The sequence below is a fragment of the Struthio camelus genome, chromosome 9, assembly GCF_040807025.1.
Source record: "Struthio camelus isolate bStrCam1 chromosome 9, bStrCam1.hap1, whole genome shotgun sequence".
Classification (NCBI taxonomy): domain Eukaryota; kingdom Metazoa; phylum Chordata; class Aves; order Struthioniformes; family Struthionidae; genus Struthio; species Struthio camelus.
The window spans coordinates 28,794,587-28,813,124 of NC_090950.1; the positions used below are offsets into that span (position 1 = coordinate 28,794,587).

Genomic DNA, 18,538 nt, shown 5'->3' on the forward strand with positions numbered 1-18,538 from the left:
AGACCCGAAAGGGCTTGGGGGGGGGGGAAGTGTTTAAACGAAAGAAACACCCAGTTACGCGTCCCTCGCCGCGGAGCTGAGCCCCGACGAGCCCCAAAGGGCTGGAGGCAGAGGCGCAGCGGCTCCCGCGGGCGGGGAACGGGGCCGCCGCCCCACGCACCGGCAGCGCCGCCGCCGCACCAGCCCCCCGCAGCCCCCGGCCCGGCCCGGCGCGCCCCACTCACATGCCCCGCTGCAGCGCCGAGCTCGCCCCGGCGGCCGGCGCCCAGCACAGGCACCACCACAGCCACAGGGGCGCCAGCCCCGCTCCCGCGGCCATGCCTGCGCGGGGGTGGGCGGCCGCGGCTCCGCACCTCTGCGCACCGGCGGCCGTAGCAGCAGCAGCAGCCCCTGCCGCCCTCCAAACCATTTAAAGCGGCGGCGAGGCTCGCCACTGGCCGGGCGGCGGCGGCCCTGCCCCCCGGCCCGCCCCCGCGGCCCGGCTCCTGCGCGCCGCCGCCGCCGCCCCCCTCCGCGCCCGCGTGCCCCGGGCAGCGGCCAGGCGTACGGAGCGGGGTCTCCTCTGCTCCCACCCGCTCCTTCCTGTGGGGTTACCGCCTCACCTCGCGCCTCTCCTCTCCTGCTTCTCCTCCTTTAAAGGGGCTTTCCTCCCGATCCGAGTTCCTGTGGGGTACGACACAGAGAGATGGAAGGAAGGAGGGATTTGTTCACTGAATAACATGTGAAGTTAAACACAACCTTGTTTTCGTGAGAGTTGCCCGCGACTGGGAGAGGAGGGAAGCTGGGTGCCCGTTGCTCGGCGTCGGGGCGCCGAGCTGTCTCTCCTTTACTGCAGGAGACATACCTTGGTCTTTCTCTTTTTCTCTGGACCTCCTTTGTTCTACGTGCGATGTCCGTCACAACCACATCCGAGCACTTCACAGAGGCAACTGTGAATATAAGTGCATTTAACATCAGGAGGGAGGGATAATCTCATCGCTTAGAGTTAGTGGCAGCAAGAACATAAAGCAGGGAACTGAGGAGGGGTTTCTTAAATCCCAGAGTTGCGCGCTATCCTCTACACCATCCATCCCATCCTTTTTAGAACCTCTCCAGACCTTTACAGCTGTCAGAAAGGGAACTCTTTTCCCTTCACCTGAGGGAGAAAGGAGACTAGCTGACCTGGAAAGGGAACGGTGTGTGGTAGCAAATAAAAGATGGGAAAACATACCTTAAGCATTTTATGATCTAATGTCGGACTCAGGGTCTATTACACCATGATTTTCATATCACTAGGGCCCTGTAACTAACCAGCCACTGAGCTGTGAAGGAACAGATGAGCCCTGAGCCAACTGATGCTAAAGACAACTGTGATTTCCTTTCATTCCCCTGGAAGGGGGACGGTCTCATGTTGCTCCAAATTAGCTCCTATGAAAGTTTGTGACGGAGGGAACTGACAGGATGGGTACACTAACATCCCTGCAGGTTAGAGGTCAACATCATTTGTCACAAACTGTGTATTAATTTGTCTTCCCTTCCGTCCTGTATTAAGGTACCCCAGTTTCTATTTTAAACACACTTTATAAGCTCAGTTCCACGCATGGTTTTTATTTTCCAAGGCCTTTGCTAAAATAGGTAAATATTTGCCAGTCATAACAAGAAACCTTTTCATACTGTTCATTGCTTTGAAGCTCGCAGTGACACAGCTCCCTTGAGACTGTATCACTGATTTTTTTTCATGGTGAAGAAAACATACCGTGCTTATCTGACCTTAGAGCAGATTAATTGTACTCCAAAACCTCCATTCGATGGCTAAGCCTTTCTTGTATCTGGAGTAGTTTTAACTCTGCAGGACCTTGTGTTGAGCTCATCTCATTACCTCCTGTAGAGCACACAGTTTTCTAATCATTTTATTTCTTAAACCACAGAAAAATCTCTCTTCATAAAATAATAGACCTTCCTCGTGTCAAGGCTGAATGTTAATTATGTCTTGAGATGCCGTCCCAACCTGGAATTATTTTCAGGATCACATCATGGCAAAATAGCAAAGGATCTTGTTGCCTGGTTATTTTTTCTAGGAGAGGTAAATTAGTCTTTCAAAAATATTGTTTTATTCTGTCTTAAGGAACTCCACAGTAAACTGTTCAAAATTACTTAATATTTCAAATCTGTATGTAAACCTTAGAAATAGCGCACAAATAGTTATTATACCCAGTTATTAAGACTAATGGACCAGCAACACGCAAATTGGGAGGTACTAAAGTGGAGAGTTCTCAGCATCTTATCTGGTGAAGACCTTTGCCTGGGGGCCACATAGCAGAATACTATTGCAGTTGAATTCTGAGATGGAGCAATTTAAAAGTTTCCCTGCAATCTGCCCAGAAAGACTTCCTTTAGGAACTATGACACTAAGTTCTCCTGAACTGAAATGTAAACCCAGTTTGTGCAATGTGCCCTTCTTTCAAATATTATCTAATGTTTTATCTTCAGCTGGGTTTTAATTGAGAACATCCTGCAAAGCTGTTAACTTTAATGGGAGGATTCACATGAGTAAGAGTTGCAGGGAACCAGCGTTTGTGAAAGCAGTTTCAAAAACCTACTGAGAAAATTGATCTGACTGTGCCCAAGCCAGTTAAATCTTCGGACCTGACTCAGATAATACAAAGGTAAAAGCAGACTCATTTATTCTTGTTCTTACCGAGGTAACAGTGGGAAATGTTAGGAAAAAATGGTAGTGGGATATAGCATTAGTGACTTCTTTACAGTCCGTGTCCCTGCCATGACCAACACGACACACGCTTGCTGTCATTAAACTTATTTGCTATACAATTGTGTATCTTTGATCCTGATTCCCCTTGGTGATTTTACTCAGGTGAGTCATAATCTAATCCAATTGTGTAGAATGCAAATTGAGAGAAAACACATCCCATTCCCTGGCACGTAGTACCAAAGGACTTTCTGCAGGATGGAAAACGCACAATTTTCATTATTCTCCTCTCTTGTTGATCAGAAAATTGTTCTTACAAATTCCAGTGCAATCTTTTACTAAGCACTATCAAATTCAGCACATTGGTTACATCACTGTCCAGACCATGAATTCTGTAGAAAAGATGGCATCTCACATGAAGTCTCATACCACCCACTCCCTTGTAAAGTGTATTTCCCTCCCCATTAACATGTTAATTTTCGTTTATGATTTTGCCTTCCTACAAAGACGTTGTGAAAGATGTTGTGGATCCCCAAGCATGAATGAGTCAGCCCACTACTTTGAGTCTGTCACATACCACCTTTTTCTATTTTCATTTTTCTGTCTAATCCTCAATACCTCAATTTCCAGTGTTTTTAAATTGTAGCTGGTTACAGGATTTAACATTCCCTTCTGATAGAAAGGAATTCTCGTGCAGCGATTGTAATTAGAAAAGCTGTGCTGTGTTCTGTTATTAGCAGGAATTGTGATTTTTAGAGTGGTGGGTTAATTGCTAATAACCATATGCAATGCCTCTCTCAAGATGTTTCCCATTACAGTAATTAACTTAGCAGCTGGGGTAACAGACATTTACCATTTGTCTTCACAGTTTCCCTGATTTAGGATTGTTCCAAAAACCCATTTGGATTTTGTCTGTTCAATTCCCAGGGACAAGATGAAAAAGAGGGGATACTGAGAAAGGGAGAGTTGGAAAGAACAAGTTGCTAGGATAGTACCTGTTTTCAGATGCTAACTGTCTATCAGCGTATTCTCAGGAATTCTGCTTTTTTTTCACTTGTCTGAGTCTTGGACCATCGTCTCCATCAGTGCTAACTGGGTGGAAAGCATGGCAAATCAGAGTGAAACAGAGAATGTAAAAAAAAAAAAAAGTATTGATTACTCTGTTGGTCAAATTAATCTGATTAATACTTAGTCTTCTTGAGGATTCATTCATTGAAAAGTGCAGAATTTATTACTGCCTACTGTCTCCTTACTATTAAAATCCCTACAGTTTGTGATTCTTCTTAACGTTTAATAGTCAACTACACAAGTATAAACATTTTTAGGTAATTACTTCCTTTCTGTGTTGTCTCACTGGAATTCCTTCCTCCACAATAAACAGTAAAAAATAGCTAAGAAGCTAGGCTAGAATTACATGAATATTTTTCAGTATATGGCTAGCCTGAAATTTAAGAAGAAAAGAAAGTATTCAGTTTGTCTACAAAGCCAGAACACATGACAGAGCAATGGCAGTTTCGTTGATTTGATTCATTAATGCAATATACTGGAAGACTTAATTTTGCTTTCAAGATAATTCTAAAGACTTTTAGGAACAGAATTGTCCCTATTTAAGTTCACTCTGGCCAAACAGAATAAGTTCTGTACAATACTGTGTTAAAAAGCTTTGTTAACACTTACAGATGTAAAGCAGTGTATCAAGGCATTCTCTGCAGCGATAAATCAACATTGCTCCATTGCAATGTATAGGGGAATGCTAATTTACAGTAACTAAGCATCTAGCTCACGTTGTTAATCATAATTACGGACTTCAGGAGGTACATTTTCTAAAATGGTTGGGTAAGACAAGAAAATTAAGTTCAAATTATTTTCTTCCACAGGAAGTAAAGCAGTATATAAATAAATACTTGGTGTTGCACTAGATCTTTAAAACATATAATAGCTTTCTGGCACTGCATCATTCCCTGATATTTTCTCCCACAGAACATAACAGTAAGTTTCTGATAACAGTGCTCACAGACAGTTTTGATTATAACCACTTGTCAGGGAATGGATAACTAGGAAAATAACACCGTATTCAACTGTAAAAAATGCTGCCCGAAATACATTAATACACTGATAATTTCTGTTAATAGAAGCCTCCAAACCCCATCCATTAGCTCTGAATTGAAATGCCTGCTTCATTTCTATCTTTCTGAGCGTTTCTGCCCTCTGACCCTTCTTCCATTACTTGGTAGCAACACAGCCATTCGCAGATATTAGCTGCGACACAGGGCCAGACCCTGAACAGAGCATAATGATAAACTCGCCGCGTGTTTAAGCCAACCTGGCTGGGCCTGGAAACAGGGATGCCTGCAGCAGCTCTGCTTGCAGCACGTGTTACTCCACAAATGCCCATACAGGATGCAATGAAGAGTAGGGCGTATGTCGTTCAGTAGGTATGCCCTGTATGTGAATTTACTGTCAGCATCCTACCTACTCCCTAGTCTCTTCAACTCCATGCATCTAGCAGTCGTCAGTCATGTTCTCCCGTTTGCCCTGTATAACAGAAACTCGTGTTTTCACTGATTTTTGGGACTCATTCAGAGGAGAGGGTGGAAGGGATTGGAAAGAACAAAGAAAAGACAAGATCCGAACAATTTGACTCTACAGCTGTGTCTCCAAGAGGGGAAAATGCTCAAATAAAGTATCGTTTTGACAGTTTAAGTAGAAATCTATTGATATTCAAGTCAGGAGTATATTTCTGTAGGGAGCTATTACATTTGATTGAGAAAATAAAATGTTACCTACATTTACAATTACTCATATAAAGGCCACTGATCTCATTTCTTAGCTTTTCACTTTAGCATTAGTTAACCAAAACCCTAGCAAGAATCTGCTATTGACAATATAATCCTGAAATACCTTTTATAATGGCAGACAATAACACTTGGGAATACTTTTATCTATTTCTGGGTTTGGGATAATGACACTCCAGTGAGTGGCTAATCCAGCGTACATAAATTCACATTAAAATCACACATCTGGGGAGACTTGCATTTTCTCTGACCTACACAGGTGAGAGCCAGATGTAACTCTAATAAATTCAGTGGAGCTACTCCAGCATCATGTCAATACAAAGAAAAGAGCCAGGATTTAGCAGTTTTAGAGCAATGCACTGTTTTGCAGAGCAGTGCAAATATTACAAAGTGTTTTCCAGCAATAATTTTTTTAACAAGTCTTTTCTCAGTGAATTTCTTTTGGTCATGCTGTTATCCACCTGAAAATCTGTAAACAGCTGAGCAGGCAACTGATTCAAATATTCAGCAGAGTATCTGTATGCTCGTATATTCACAGAAAGCAGGTTTGGGGTATTTACGCTGGAAGTGCTTCTAAACTCATCCAGTCTGGAAATACAAAGAGCACTTTGTGACTTATCCAACCAATCAAAGGTCGACAACTCAACCCGAATTTCGAGTATCTTGATCTATCCAGAGAACAGCACATTTCAAAAAGTTATTCTCAAAATAAATTGAAGCAACAAATAAATGCAAAAAATATTAAAATATATGATAAAAGAAGTCCATTTCACCTAATGAATTATTCAGCTAGTTCTAACCATAGCATAGTTTAGCGAGCGTCAAGAAAAGACTGTACTGGGACTGTAAAGGAATGAACTCAACTACACAGAACAGGCAATAATAACACTCAGCAACTTCTGTATGTAAAACGAGAGGCTTAACTAGCACTAATACTTCAAGTGTTCCACGTTATCCTCCAGGGTAGTCAGCCCCCTCAAAATCTGTTTTTCAGATGTTAAAACTAGTAGCTCTAATCTACATCACTAAAAATGCAGTTGCAAAATATATCAAAGAAAAAAAAGCTCAGAAGCAGAATTCTCCTCAGGGTTTCCCAGTCCCTTTGGAATTGCTCATCTGTTTCAGATGTAAGCTCCCAGGAAGGTCTGCACTTTCTTCTTTGTCTAATTTGGGGCTAAGCACACCACTGGTACTTAAAATACAAAAAATTCAATGAATAGATGTTTTGTTTGTTTGTTTTCAATTAGGAGCTAATGAAATCCCAGAAATATATTTTCACATAATTTGTCACATAAGATCCAAAATGCTGTAGTGTGTTTCTGTGTCTAAGTTTCTCCTGTCTGTTCTGCTGACAAAACTAGACCTCACTTCATTCTCGGAAAGATATTACAGCATTACTTTACTGTTTTTCCTCTAAATTACTTGCCTGACTACTGTCACCATTGATCTCTTAAGTTCTTGACTGAGTAATCAGTCAGATAGCTAATTAATGTAGTGGCTTGGAGGGAAAGAGCAAGAGAAAGATGAAATGAAAGAGGAAAATTTTTTCCCTTATTCTTCATGTTTTTATTGCCTTTGAAAGGTGCTCTATCCATAGCTTAAAGGAGCATTGAAGTGTTGTTGTTTTTTTCCTGAGAGACAGTTCACTTACTATGAAAATATTTACCAGTCATTAATAGAAATCAGGAGAACTTCATGGGAACGACAGAATCAAAATCTAAGAAAAAAATCTGAGATTTCTTTTTGTTTCACTACACACTCTTATGGACTGCAGTACATGTTTTGAATGTACATGTTTGAATAAGAACTGCAAGATCTAGACTGTACTTTCAGATGGTTTTAGAGCTTACTGTGTTTTAAAAGTTAGATAACTTCTTTGTATTTTGATAGAGAGGAAAGCTTTTCCCCCTCCTTTCCTCCTCAATAGATAAAAATGACCCATGTGATCTAGAAAATTTATCTGGATTATTTTTACCAAAATGGGTCAAACTCGGGTGCCTGAACTGACTCTTTAAACGGCACTACTCAGTTTGATCCAATGTGTCTGAACCTAAAGACATGATCAAAGGAGTCCCTCATGCTGAAATGTCTGTTTTCCAACCAAGGTTAATCTGAAAATTTCTATAGGCATATTTTCCCTTTATGGTGCTGAAGTATTTGGCTCCCGATCCTCCCCTAACTCCTAACCTTTTGGTAGTCTCTCTTTTCAAATATCAAGTCTAGAAGATGACTCCTTTGCGCTGCAGTTAGCATTAGGATATTTGCAAGCTTTCCTCCATACTTTCCTACCAAATATTAGTAACCAACTTCTCTTAAAAGGATAAATGAGCTATTAAGAATTTTAGCACTAGATAGATCCTGTTTTTCTAATCATGGATATTTGAGAAGCATGGAGGAATCTCTTCTGTGTACATAAAAGGGTTTTCATTTCCTTCATTCTCAAGGAATCATAAGAATGAATCCTGGAACAGCTCTCTCAATCCATTGAGTTAACCTGCTACTGTCGTGCACGTATATGTAGGTACATATGTATTACAAGGCAGGTTTTTAAAAACATTCCTGTCTGCAGGGAATTGATGAACCGAACATGGTTTAATAAGCTTTCTTTCTGAAATCTTAAGGGAGGCAGATAAGGGAGGCAGATATAGAGCATCAGCACTATTTGTTGCCAAATACAAATAAAATCATTCTGAGCATGTGAATTGCACCGATCATGCTTCAGGAAACAGCAAGCAAAGGACTGCGGCAAGAAAGTGGCAATTAAATATTTCACACATGCTTGCTTGTTTGTTTATCTACAGCTTAACAGCTTAACTGATCCTATCCAACAACAACAAAATGGTCTGGAATGGAATTCCCAGCTAATAATTCTGTGCCTATTATTGACCTGTGGAGAAATCTACATTGCTAGATAGACTTGTGGAAAACATGTTTGAGAAGAATATATAAGGGCAAAAAACGCAGTCTTTACTCCAGCAAAATCAACATTGAATGGAGTAAGAACTGCAAAGCAAACATATTCTATTAATTCAAGTATTAAGACAATAATAAATCGAGCAGCTAGATATAAGGAGGAAAAAGGCAATGTCAACAGTTACAGCCTTTTCAGACTGACCTCAAAATTTGTCTAAAAATCAAAAATCTTTCTGAAGGTTACTATAATTAAAGATTAATAGAAATGACATAAAGTACCGAAATGTTTATGAAGGTAAATCATGCCAAACTAACTCAAAATTCTTCTTTTATAATTGATTTTTTCAGACAGGAGCTCTAATCTATGCAGACTTCAGTGAAGCTTTTACTGCATGTGGAAAATTATTAGTTTAACCTGATGCAGCTTACTGTACAAGGAGAAAAGCCAGGGGGTATATAATGGTAAGCTGTGTTCAAAAGCGAATTGTTTAGTTATGGAAAGTTCTAATGAATTTCTCAAGGATGAGTCTCAGGAAAAAAAAAAAAACCAGTACTGTCTCTGCACATGGCATAAATGATAGGAGTATACTCATGAAGTTTGCTGGTGAAAAAGATGAAAGGTGTCGTGGAAGAGAATGAGAATTTCATGCTTGAAAAACATGATGACTTTGACGCTGAAGTAAGAAAAGTAGGAAATCTAAAAGCACAAGAAGCCAGAGGATGCTCTCAGGACTAATAATAACAACAACAATCTCTGCTCCATTTCACATGCAGACAAAGAGAAAAACTGGAATGGAATAGTCACTCACACGATTCTATAAGCAACTAATTTGATACGTTATTAAAAAAAAAACCAAAAAACAAAGAAGTTAGCTCCTCTCCTAGAATATAGTGCTACGCTAGAAATAAAGTCATTAGAAGCAGTCCTCCAAAGTATGTTTTTATTTATGTTGGGGGTTGCCCATTTAACTAGCTTTTACTAACTTCCAACAACTGGGCCTTTTGTCCTTTCAAACAAGAATAATCTTTTTGGTTTGTGTTTGGGTGCAATAGAATCCTGAACCTTGCTCATGCAACCAAATGCTCAATGCTCAAATGACAACCAAAAAAATGGCAAACAAACCCTGAAATTACAGCATGCCATGATGTTTTCTCTTAAGAGGGGGAAAAATGTATTTATCTTTCAGATCACAGAAAAAATAGCTAGAGGCTGGATAAAAGCAAAGGCCAAGCTACAATTTTAAAATGCAAAGCTGCATGCACCCATCTGTACACTAAGGTGGTAATTACAGCAGTGGTGTCGAGGTAGTTTATACCTGCTAGCTAAGTTTGTTTGCAATGTTACTGGCAACGTGAAATGATCAGTTTGTAAAGTTTAGTTAGAATCGGAAAATAACGATATGTGTCAACTTTCTTCTCACTAAAGCTGCCCTTTCTTTTCAACCATGTATTTACCGATAAACCAGATCCCACTAAAGACAGCACTGCAGGGCTAGTAGAAAAACAAGAGAGGTTCCATTATACCTTTGTACACCTTAGTTGCCTCCTAAATTTTCTTTATAAGACCTTTATCTCTGGCAATGAAGCATGCAGGAAAAAGACTGGAGGTTGATCAGCAATTTTGAAGTCCACTTTGCAGATCTAAACTATTGCAGAACGTTCTTTTAACCTGGACACCATTTTCTGCAAAAGAACAAAGTCTCAATCCTACTATGTCATTCTTTGCAGCAGCATCTTTTTCACTTTTGTACTGAAGTAAACTCATGGTAGGAAAACATGACAGAAACATTTAATTTTGTTAACCTGATATAGTAGACAACATTCACTTAACATCAATTAGTTTTATTATAGCACATAATTCGGGCCAGGGCAACATGCAATTGACTTTCAGAGCTTGGTCAGGATATGATATGGATAAAGGGGGATGCTTCTACAGCTGTATTTCTCCTCCCCTGTCACTTAACTATGTGTGTGCATTGAAGTGGGTAGCAGCCCTCCAGGGTGTCTGCTCATGATATTAGGAATTACAGCAATGTGATAAAACCTAGCTTAAAAAGCAGCTGCTTTTTGTACAAATTTTCTTATGATTCTCAGTGAAAATGGAATTTGCTTCCTGAACTGCTACAATATATCTTGGCCATTCCAGCATTATTGACTGGAATCTTCAAATTTAAGTTGTATTTTATATTTGGCTTCTTTAAGTGGTAAGCACAACAGTGACATCATAAAAACGTACTAACTGTGATAGACTATTCTGTTCATCTTTAGGCTCATTATCACTTAGTTAATAAGTCAGTAAATGCAGCACAGTAACCAGATTTCTAAATCTTCATCTTATTGAGCAGGAAGGACTATTTGAAGGTTTAGGCATTAAAATGATATGGGACATTGGGTTATTTTTCTTGTTCTCAAAGCTCATAGATGACCTGAAGGAAGTCACAAGAACCTGTAAAGGCAATCAACTAATTTTTTTCTACTTGGCTCTTAGCGTCGACTTGCAGCACCTAATCTTGCTGCACTGAGAAGATACAGAACCTCAGCACAGGTGTCAGCTATTATTGAGATGGAAGCAATTTAAATTATCCAACAGAAAAATACAAATGACAAGAATGTGTCCTGACTCTCACCTTTCTCTGGGCTTAAATACTGGCCTATGACAAAATAATTATGTCCGCTTGGAATTTGTAGTCTGGAACTATCGTGATCTTTACAATGAACAATCACTGGATAAATCAGTGATCTTTAGAAGAGGAATCAAGACCAAGTTGTGTCTTTTTCAGCTCGATGCCTTAACCACTGAATGGGGTCAGAAAACCACATTCACTTTTTTATACAGGGGCAAAACTTCCAAAGGGGTATACCAGCATGTCATACAACATTTAACTAAGTGATGAGGATATTAATGTGGAAGTGCTGGAGATGCGTTTCTTTAATGTGCTTAGAAGAGCACCAAGAAATCAGGTCTCCCACACTCCTAGCCAGCACTCAGAAAGAGTGGTTGTTAAGAGCGGGAGATACAAAATCTATCAGATGCATGCTGCAGTAGAGCATCTAAGCTCCACTGAGAGGTAGAGAAAGGGGATCAGCAGCGTCCATCAAAGTCTTTTCCTGTCCTGCCCTGTCCTGCACTGAGGAGCCAGAGCCTACTCAAAGCAGCTCCATCATCCGCCTACATCCTTATCTTGGCTTCCTTCAGACAGCCTTCTTTCTCCCAGCAATCCCCAATTTCCTGTCCCCTTTCCTCCTGCGTAAGGTGTTTCTAAAGAGGAAGACTGGCAGACGTACAGGAAACACGGAGGAAAAATGTCTTCTTCTGAACTATTGGGTAAGAATAAAGACCTGTTTCCTCTGGTATCATTTCTAATGAAAACAGATTTTGTCTCCATGTCTTTTAGAGAGTTCATCTCAGGTAGCAATCTGCTCAGAGGGAAGTCAGCACGGGATAGGCAAAGCTGCTGAGCTCTGCTAAGACAAAGACAGTTGTGGACACAAGCGGAAACAGAGGGTTAGCCATCAGAGAAACGACGCTGTCAAAAGCATGGCCATTAGGAGCTTTAGGGTTGTAATTTTCACACTACTGCTAGGACTTAGGCGCTTGTTCTTCACTTCAACATCCTAAGGCCTTGTAGGGTTGTGTTTTAATTTCAGATTTCCCTCTAAATTTTCCCTACCTTGCCAACGTGGCTTAAGAACAAATCCATTAATACACGTGAAATGCAGATATACTTACATTATGTGAGTTACTTAAGCAGGTAGATCTCATGAATAATGAAAGACTTTGGTAAGCAAGATCTGATCGTTTTTTCTTCTAGTTTCTCAGGGTTTCAGTGTAACTCAGTATGCTTTTCTTGTGAAGAATTTTAAGGGATGATGTTTATTTCCACTCCTTTCCCCTGCAAAAGATTGCGCGGACCTCCCTCACCCTTATTTCTGGTAGAAACGCGCTAGAGGAGTTACCAATGAAAAAAAGGAAGTAGTAAGGAAAGGGTCAAGCTCTCTAGTCTTATTTTGATGACAGTCTTGACAAGCTGTAATAAAATGAATAGTTTCTCTTGCTGAAAGGTTTCTTTCTATTGACAGCAATGACAAGAGGATAGCGGGCAAAGAGCTCTGTTAGTTGTTCTTTAAGAATCAAAAATCACACTTAAAAGCAATAATCAGTGTGGCAACAATTACCCAGTGGACTAATATTTTTTCATGCAAATGTCCTGAATGTCAGAGAACAGAAATACTTTTAAAGAGATAGGAAATAAAGTGTCTTTCTATCTAAAAATCAAGAAAATACCAAGTACCATTATTAAAGACAGCGAAACCAAAGTCTCAGATCTTTAAGGGGTACATATCAACATACAAATTTAATCCACCTGAACATGAACAGTAGATTATGATCAAGATTTGTTTGAAGCCTAATTTAATAAGTCTTTTAAACTTCAGGAAGTTTAAAATTCATGAAGTTGTGTTCCTAGAAGGAAGCCATCATGGCTTTGTGTCACTTCTACTATCAAACTTTCTCTCTTTCACAGTCTAACAAGCCACTAATCCTCAATGGCTGGTGAAAGCTGTGAGCTGATCCACAGACACCGAGCCACTATTTTATATCAGCTAAGAACCAGCCCTTTACACTTCCATATTATATGTAGAAACAAGACACATCACAAAGATATAATTGGCAATTACAAGGTCAGTATAAATGGCTATGTAGTAAGCTATTTAAACGCATGAGGAGTAGGTAAAGCAAAAGCAACAAATAAAACTATCTCAGGTAAAATGCCATATTGGTGCAGAAGTGAGGTAAAAATGATCACAAATCAGCTTGTTCTATTGCATCACATTTGAATTTCAGCAGGGTTTCACTGCCATAGAAGGACAAATGAAAGCCAGGGCAAAGAAAGTAACTGTGCTTGGAGAATTATTCCTTGCTGACATTGGTGAGCTTTATTGTGGATTAATGGCATGGATGATCAAAACACCAGGCCATTTTCATATGCTCCTACTTCTGTCTGAGATGTAGGGAGATGATGAAGTTAAGGAACACTGTTGCTTATTTTGAGGGAAAAAAAAAAAGAACACCCCATAGATGCTGGAGTTACAGACAGAATGACTTTGTAAATGTGGACAGCAGACTGTACTCTGTCTTTTCATGCTGTCACGTTTCTTTGTTGATGTCTCTGTTTCAAGATCTGTTTGCTCCATGCATCACCAATTGTCTTTTGTTTTCTCACAGCAGGGAAGGCTCAGTTAATCCATATGTCACGGCAAAAATTCAGGCTTCTCTTCGATAGGAACCAAGCATGACAGCAATCTATTGAAAAGGTGTCCTGGACTATCATTTTTTTCCAAGCTAATTTATTGACCGGATGGCTTTCAAAAATAGTTAGTCTGTTCTCCAGCATAATGAGCTGAGATGTGTCCTGTGAAGTCCATATGAGCATACAAATTATGAGGAATAAACTAATGCACTACCAGTCTCTAGAAATCAGTATCTGTTACGACATACCAGTCTAAATTTGAGAGCATCACGAATGTTTTCACCTGCTCCCTTCTGCAATGATCTTGTAGACTTAGTTACATAAAATAAATTTCTTGCTATTAAATCATGGACAGATGAGGTTGCAAAGAGCATGTCTGGTGGGAAGGGTGAACAGATAGCTTTGTTGAGTAAACAATTCAGTGCTAGGGTCTTAAGGGCAAATGCTATGCCATTAATATTTAATTAGGGTCCTAGAATCCACAGATTTATAAATCAGACCTGACAGAGTGAAGCATCCATGTAAATAAAAGACCTTTAACACACTCCACTAATTTATTTCCTCAGTATTTCAATTTAAATATACATACCATCGTGTAGCTACATAAACAAAGTATCTTTGCTGTAGTGTTTGTGGAATAATTTTAACAAATGGCTTCTGTCATTCATGTTCCCACTCCTAAGACAGATGATGGACAACATGCAGCCACATTTCAATTGTAGAAAAGGCATACTAAAAAATGTGACATACTTAGGAAACATGAACGCAATAACACTTCTTGTTCTAACAAGCAAAATGCCTATAAACTTATCTTCCAGAAAAAGACTGTGTCCAACTTATGCTGAAGCTAAAAGACATATTGTCACTATCTAGTTCAGCCAGTTTTTAACTCTTTCAACATAAAGTATTCAGCAGAAGCACTGTCTGGGCTCCAGAAGACATTTTCACAATGCATAAGAGTTCTCCTGGCATGTCCACGACATATCAAAAAATGTGTATTTTGTAGGCATGGATTGGCTCAAACCTCTTGTGAGATTGCAATTGTATTTTTTGTAGACACCTTCTCAATAAGAGAAATGGACACAGGAGCCTTCCAGTCCATCTTTATTAGATTTTCACAAATAAAACATGGGTTATATTTTCCCTTTCAGGCTACGTGTGTTGTTTTTCTCCCCCATAAGTATGAATTATGGATACCAAAAAAAGCCTTCATAATGTTTTCCTCCCTTCATAAGTAATATTTAGGTGTAAACCCAACAGAACCTTCAATGATTACTGACTACCTATGTTCACTCTGGGGTAATCAGCTATAAAAACTGTTGAACACTAGAAAATTCTGGGCTATTGTCTGTTTATGATTCTTTTAAGGCTAGCACTTTTAAGGCTGACCCTGAATCGTCCTGATCTTTACTTAGCTGTTGAAATGTCTACGCCTTATGTCATCAAGGAGAGAAATTGCTGCCTTAAAATGTTCTTGACCTTGTTCGGCACATTCCTCATGCCATAACCAACTTGCTTTTAGTTGCCAATAAAGCACAGTCAATGAGTTTAGAGATGACAAACCAAAGTTGCAGATGCTGCATTCCAGGAGCATTTACAATCTCTTCTAAGTAGAAAGAGTTCCCTTTTAGAACTGTGAACTCCAGACTGCTGTGGATGCTCTGACTGCCTTTTGCTTATATTTCTATGAATTATTATGTGATTTCTACAAACACACTTTAGCATATTGTACTTACATCAACACTTACTAATGCCTAGAAAAACTTTTGACAAGTATGGTCTGTTCTGGATATGCGCAAACAGTGAAAATAATACTGAACTACATAGTCAGCATTGTTTTCTGAGCCCTATTTTCTCTTTAGAACAACAGATGTCCACTGAAAAGAAAAATATGTTTCCAATGCTTTTAAAATTATTAGGATTTTTCCTCCCCAAACATTTCCCATAAAAGCTGTTCCTGAGAAAAGTTAGCGATCAAAAGCCCTGGGCGGAGCTGCCCTGGTGAGCCACTGTGTATACAGACTTCAGCTCTCTCCTTTTAGGGCCCTGAATAAGGCCTTCAGTTTGAGCAGTTCCCAGTAAATTGAGATTGCACAGTAGTAACATTTCTGTTCAGCAGAGATGAACAGGTGCATTTCTGTTTGTGAAGGAAAACCTAGATTTTAAGGGATGAAATTCTGGGACATAAATAATCACATTGTGCCAAGGCAGCCCCTCTTACAATAGATCTAAAACCAATTTGCCATAAATATTTGTGTACAAGCCAAAAAAGCAGTCCAAGTACACTAAATTGATACCTGCTAGGTCAGTTCTAACTAGTGCAGGTCAGACAATTACCTGTTGGTTTCAATTAAGCTTTGTAAAAACACCCCCGTGTCATGGTGTACCACAAAGAAAAATAATGAGGCAACATAAACCAAAGTGCTTCACTTAGAGTGCAGGCTTCAGGCTGCGTGCAATCAAGTTTGCACTGAAAACAAGCAACTCACTGGCACACTGTGAATAGTAGGTCAATGAAAAGCAGGAAGAATACTTGGGGTGGTGGAAAGAGGGGAGTAAGTACTGTAACACTTGCCAGAGACAGACCACAGTTTCCATCAGCTGGGTACAAGCATTTTATGGCTTGTTTCCTCTGAAGCTCCATAGATTATATCAAGGTATAAAACACAGGCTATATCATCCCACTTGGCACTTCTTTAGCACATTCTTCCTGCAGATCTCATGGCACTTTACAGACCTCTGGTAAAGACTGCCATAAAGTTCTGAAAAAGTTTCCTGAGTGTTATCAGAAATTTATAGATAGAAAAACAAATCAACGAAAAATCACAGCAGTCATGTATTGTTTCCATTATATTAACAACTAGGGAAACCCACCGAGGTCTGAGCTCAGTTGTGAAAAAACATGCCGTGAGAGATGAAATTTTTGTAGTATAAATAAACAACACGTGAATCCTATTTCCCTATCCCTATTTCACTGAAAAGGAAAAGGCAGTGTCCCATATTAGGCAGAAGCAGAGCTAGGAAATGAGCACAGATATCTCGAGCCCCACGCCAGTGCCCTAGCTACAAGTATAGTACAATATGTTTCTTTCTCCTTTTTTTTAAGGTAGTAAAGGTCAGTATAAGCAATACAGGAAAACATATCAGCTGATGGGAAGCTTAGATGAACAACAATATACAGCTATGTTTTCTTATTTAGTGACATAGTAGGCGTATAGTTTGAACTCAAAGATTAAATTTTTTAACAACTGGAGGAGGGTTTTATTTTTCTGTTTCCTACTCATCATTTCTTTTTTGGCTTTGAAATGAAACTGACACATAGGTGGCCCCAACTAGATTTTATTTCCCTTAGACAGATCTACTCTCAAGTCAAGTGGAAGCAGAGTGTCAGTAGAGTATTTACAACTTTGTGGGCGATGAAATGCTTTTGCTCCAAGTAGCTAAACTCTTCCGTCAAACTGACAGTGCAAAATGCCAGAATCTGCCCTATGCAGATAATGATAAGATCATAGTAAACAAAAATCCTGTTTTATTTGAATGTTTTATTCAGCTCATACTAAATGGTCACGCTCTGAAGACAGCAGGCCTACAGAGCAACACTCTGTCTCCAAACCAACAAGACAACTTGAACCGGTAGGAACTAGATGTACTTTTTAAACTGGAATTTTTACCAAAGCTGTTAGAAATGGACCAAGAAACTACAGAATAAGAACACTAACATATTACAGCATCTTTTAGGTCCTTTTGCAAGAGCTGACAAACGTTCCTCATACAGCTGGAACTACAAAATGCAGGAGGTGTGCAGAGGGAGAGCAACAGAAACCCAACAGCAGCAAGCAGCTGTTCTCCAGGGCCGATGCAACCCAACTGGAGAGCAGAATCATTCAGCTATAGCTCTGTAGGAAACCTGTGGCACATGAGAGGAGGAGGAAGCCAGGAATGTTTTGATGAGGACACTGGCTAGCCACAAAGATGTCCTGGCATATGGATGGGTAGGAAGATCCTCTCACAAAGATCCTTCAGAGCTGGAGAGTTTTTCAGGACCCAGCATCCTCATGTATTCCCCTGAAGGAAAAATGCTGCCCTAGGGAACTCTTTAACTATGTTTTCAGGAAATTTGAATATTTACGGTTTAGTTCAATCTCTATAGTCACCTTCTAGAAGGGGCAAATGGAGAAATTTTCAATTTTTTAGGTTCAAAATCTAAACAAAGTGCTTTTGCTTTCACAGGACTTATTTTTGTCAGATAAAAGGGAGACAAAGATGAAGCCAAAGTACACCTCATTCAGGTCAACCACTCCTTCTGTGAGTCAGTCATAACCATCACTAGTGACTGTCATAGTGAAAATACAGTGAAGCCACCGAGGAAGTTTTTATAAGCATCAGTAGCTTGGTGCCATCTGGTGGACATTGGAAGCCTACGGCATCATCTGTAACAAACATACTGCACAAAACTAGCTCTCTGAATTGGATTTTGTGATAGAGGGATGTCTGCATTGCTCCTGTATCTTCTGTAGCCCACAGGAACAACATACAAGGTCCCCAGGCCTGCATAACGGCCCAAAATATCATTAACTGAGTAGTCATATAAAACAGTATTTTCAGAATTACGCATGTTTAGCCCTTACGATTATATTGCTTACAACAGTAAACTAAAGTAGAATACAGTCTGTTGGTGTTAAGGAATTATAGAGGGTAAATAGAACAGAAATTTAAAGAAGTCATAGTTAAAGATCTGACCAGACTGAACAAGGAGAGGAATGAAGATTCTCAAATTGGTTCCAAGGTTGGATGCCTGGTCTCTGCTAGTAGGAAAGAGGTTTTTTGGCTTTCTGCAGTTTTATTGGATTTTGAAGCAGAAGAAACCATACAAACATTATTTGTTGCTGGTGGTT

The 18,538-nt window shown here is 39.8% G+C and overlaps 1 protein-coding gene across 7 annotated transcripts in view; it reads right to left on the bottom strand.

The window, feature by feature from the left end:
• The window catches only part of LOC104140056 (multiple epidermal growth factor-like domains protein 6), a 214,318-nt gene extending 213,856 nt beyond the window's left edge, over window positions 1–462 (bottom strand). For 6 of the 7 annotated variants that reach the window (XR_011142750.1, XR_011142751.1, XM_068953773.1 and 3 more), the window contains exon 1: window positions 225–462. Coding sequence is in view for 5 of the 7 variants with exons in the window: in XM_068953773.1 (XP_068809874.1) it covers window positions 225–409 (185 nt within the window). In the remaining 2 variants the exon portion in view is untranslated. The remainder of the gene's footprint in view (window positions 1–224) is intronic. The other variant, XM_068953774.1, reaches the window with a different exon arrangement.
• Window positions 463–18,538: the final 18,076 nt, after the last annotated feature.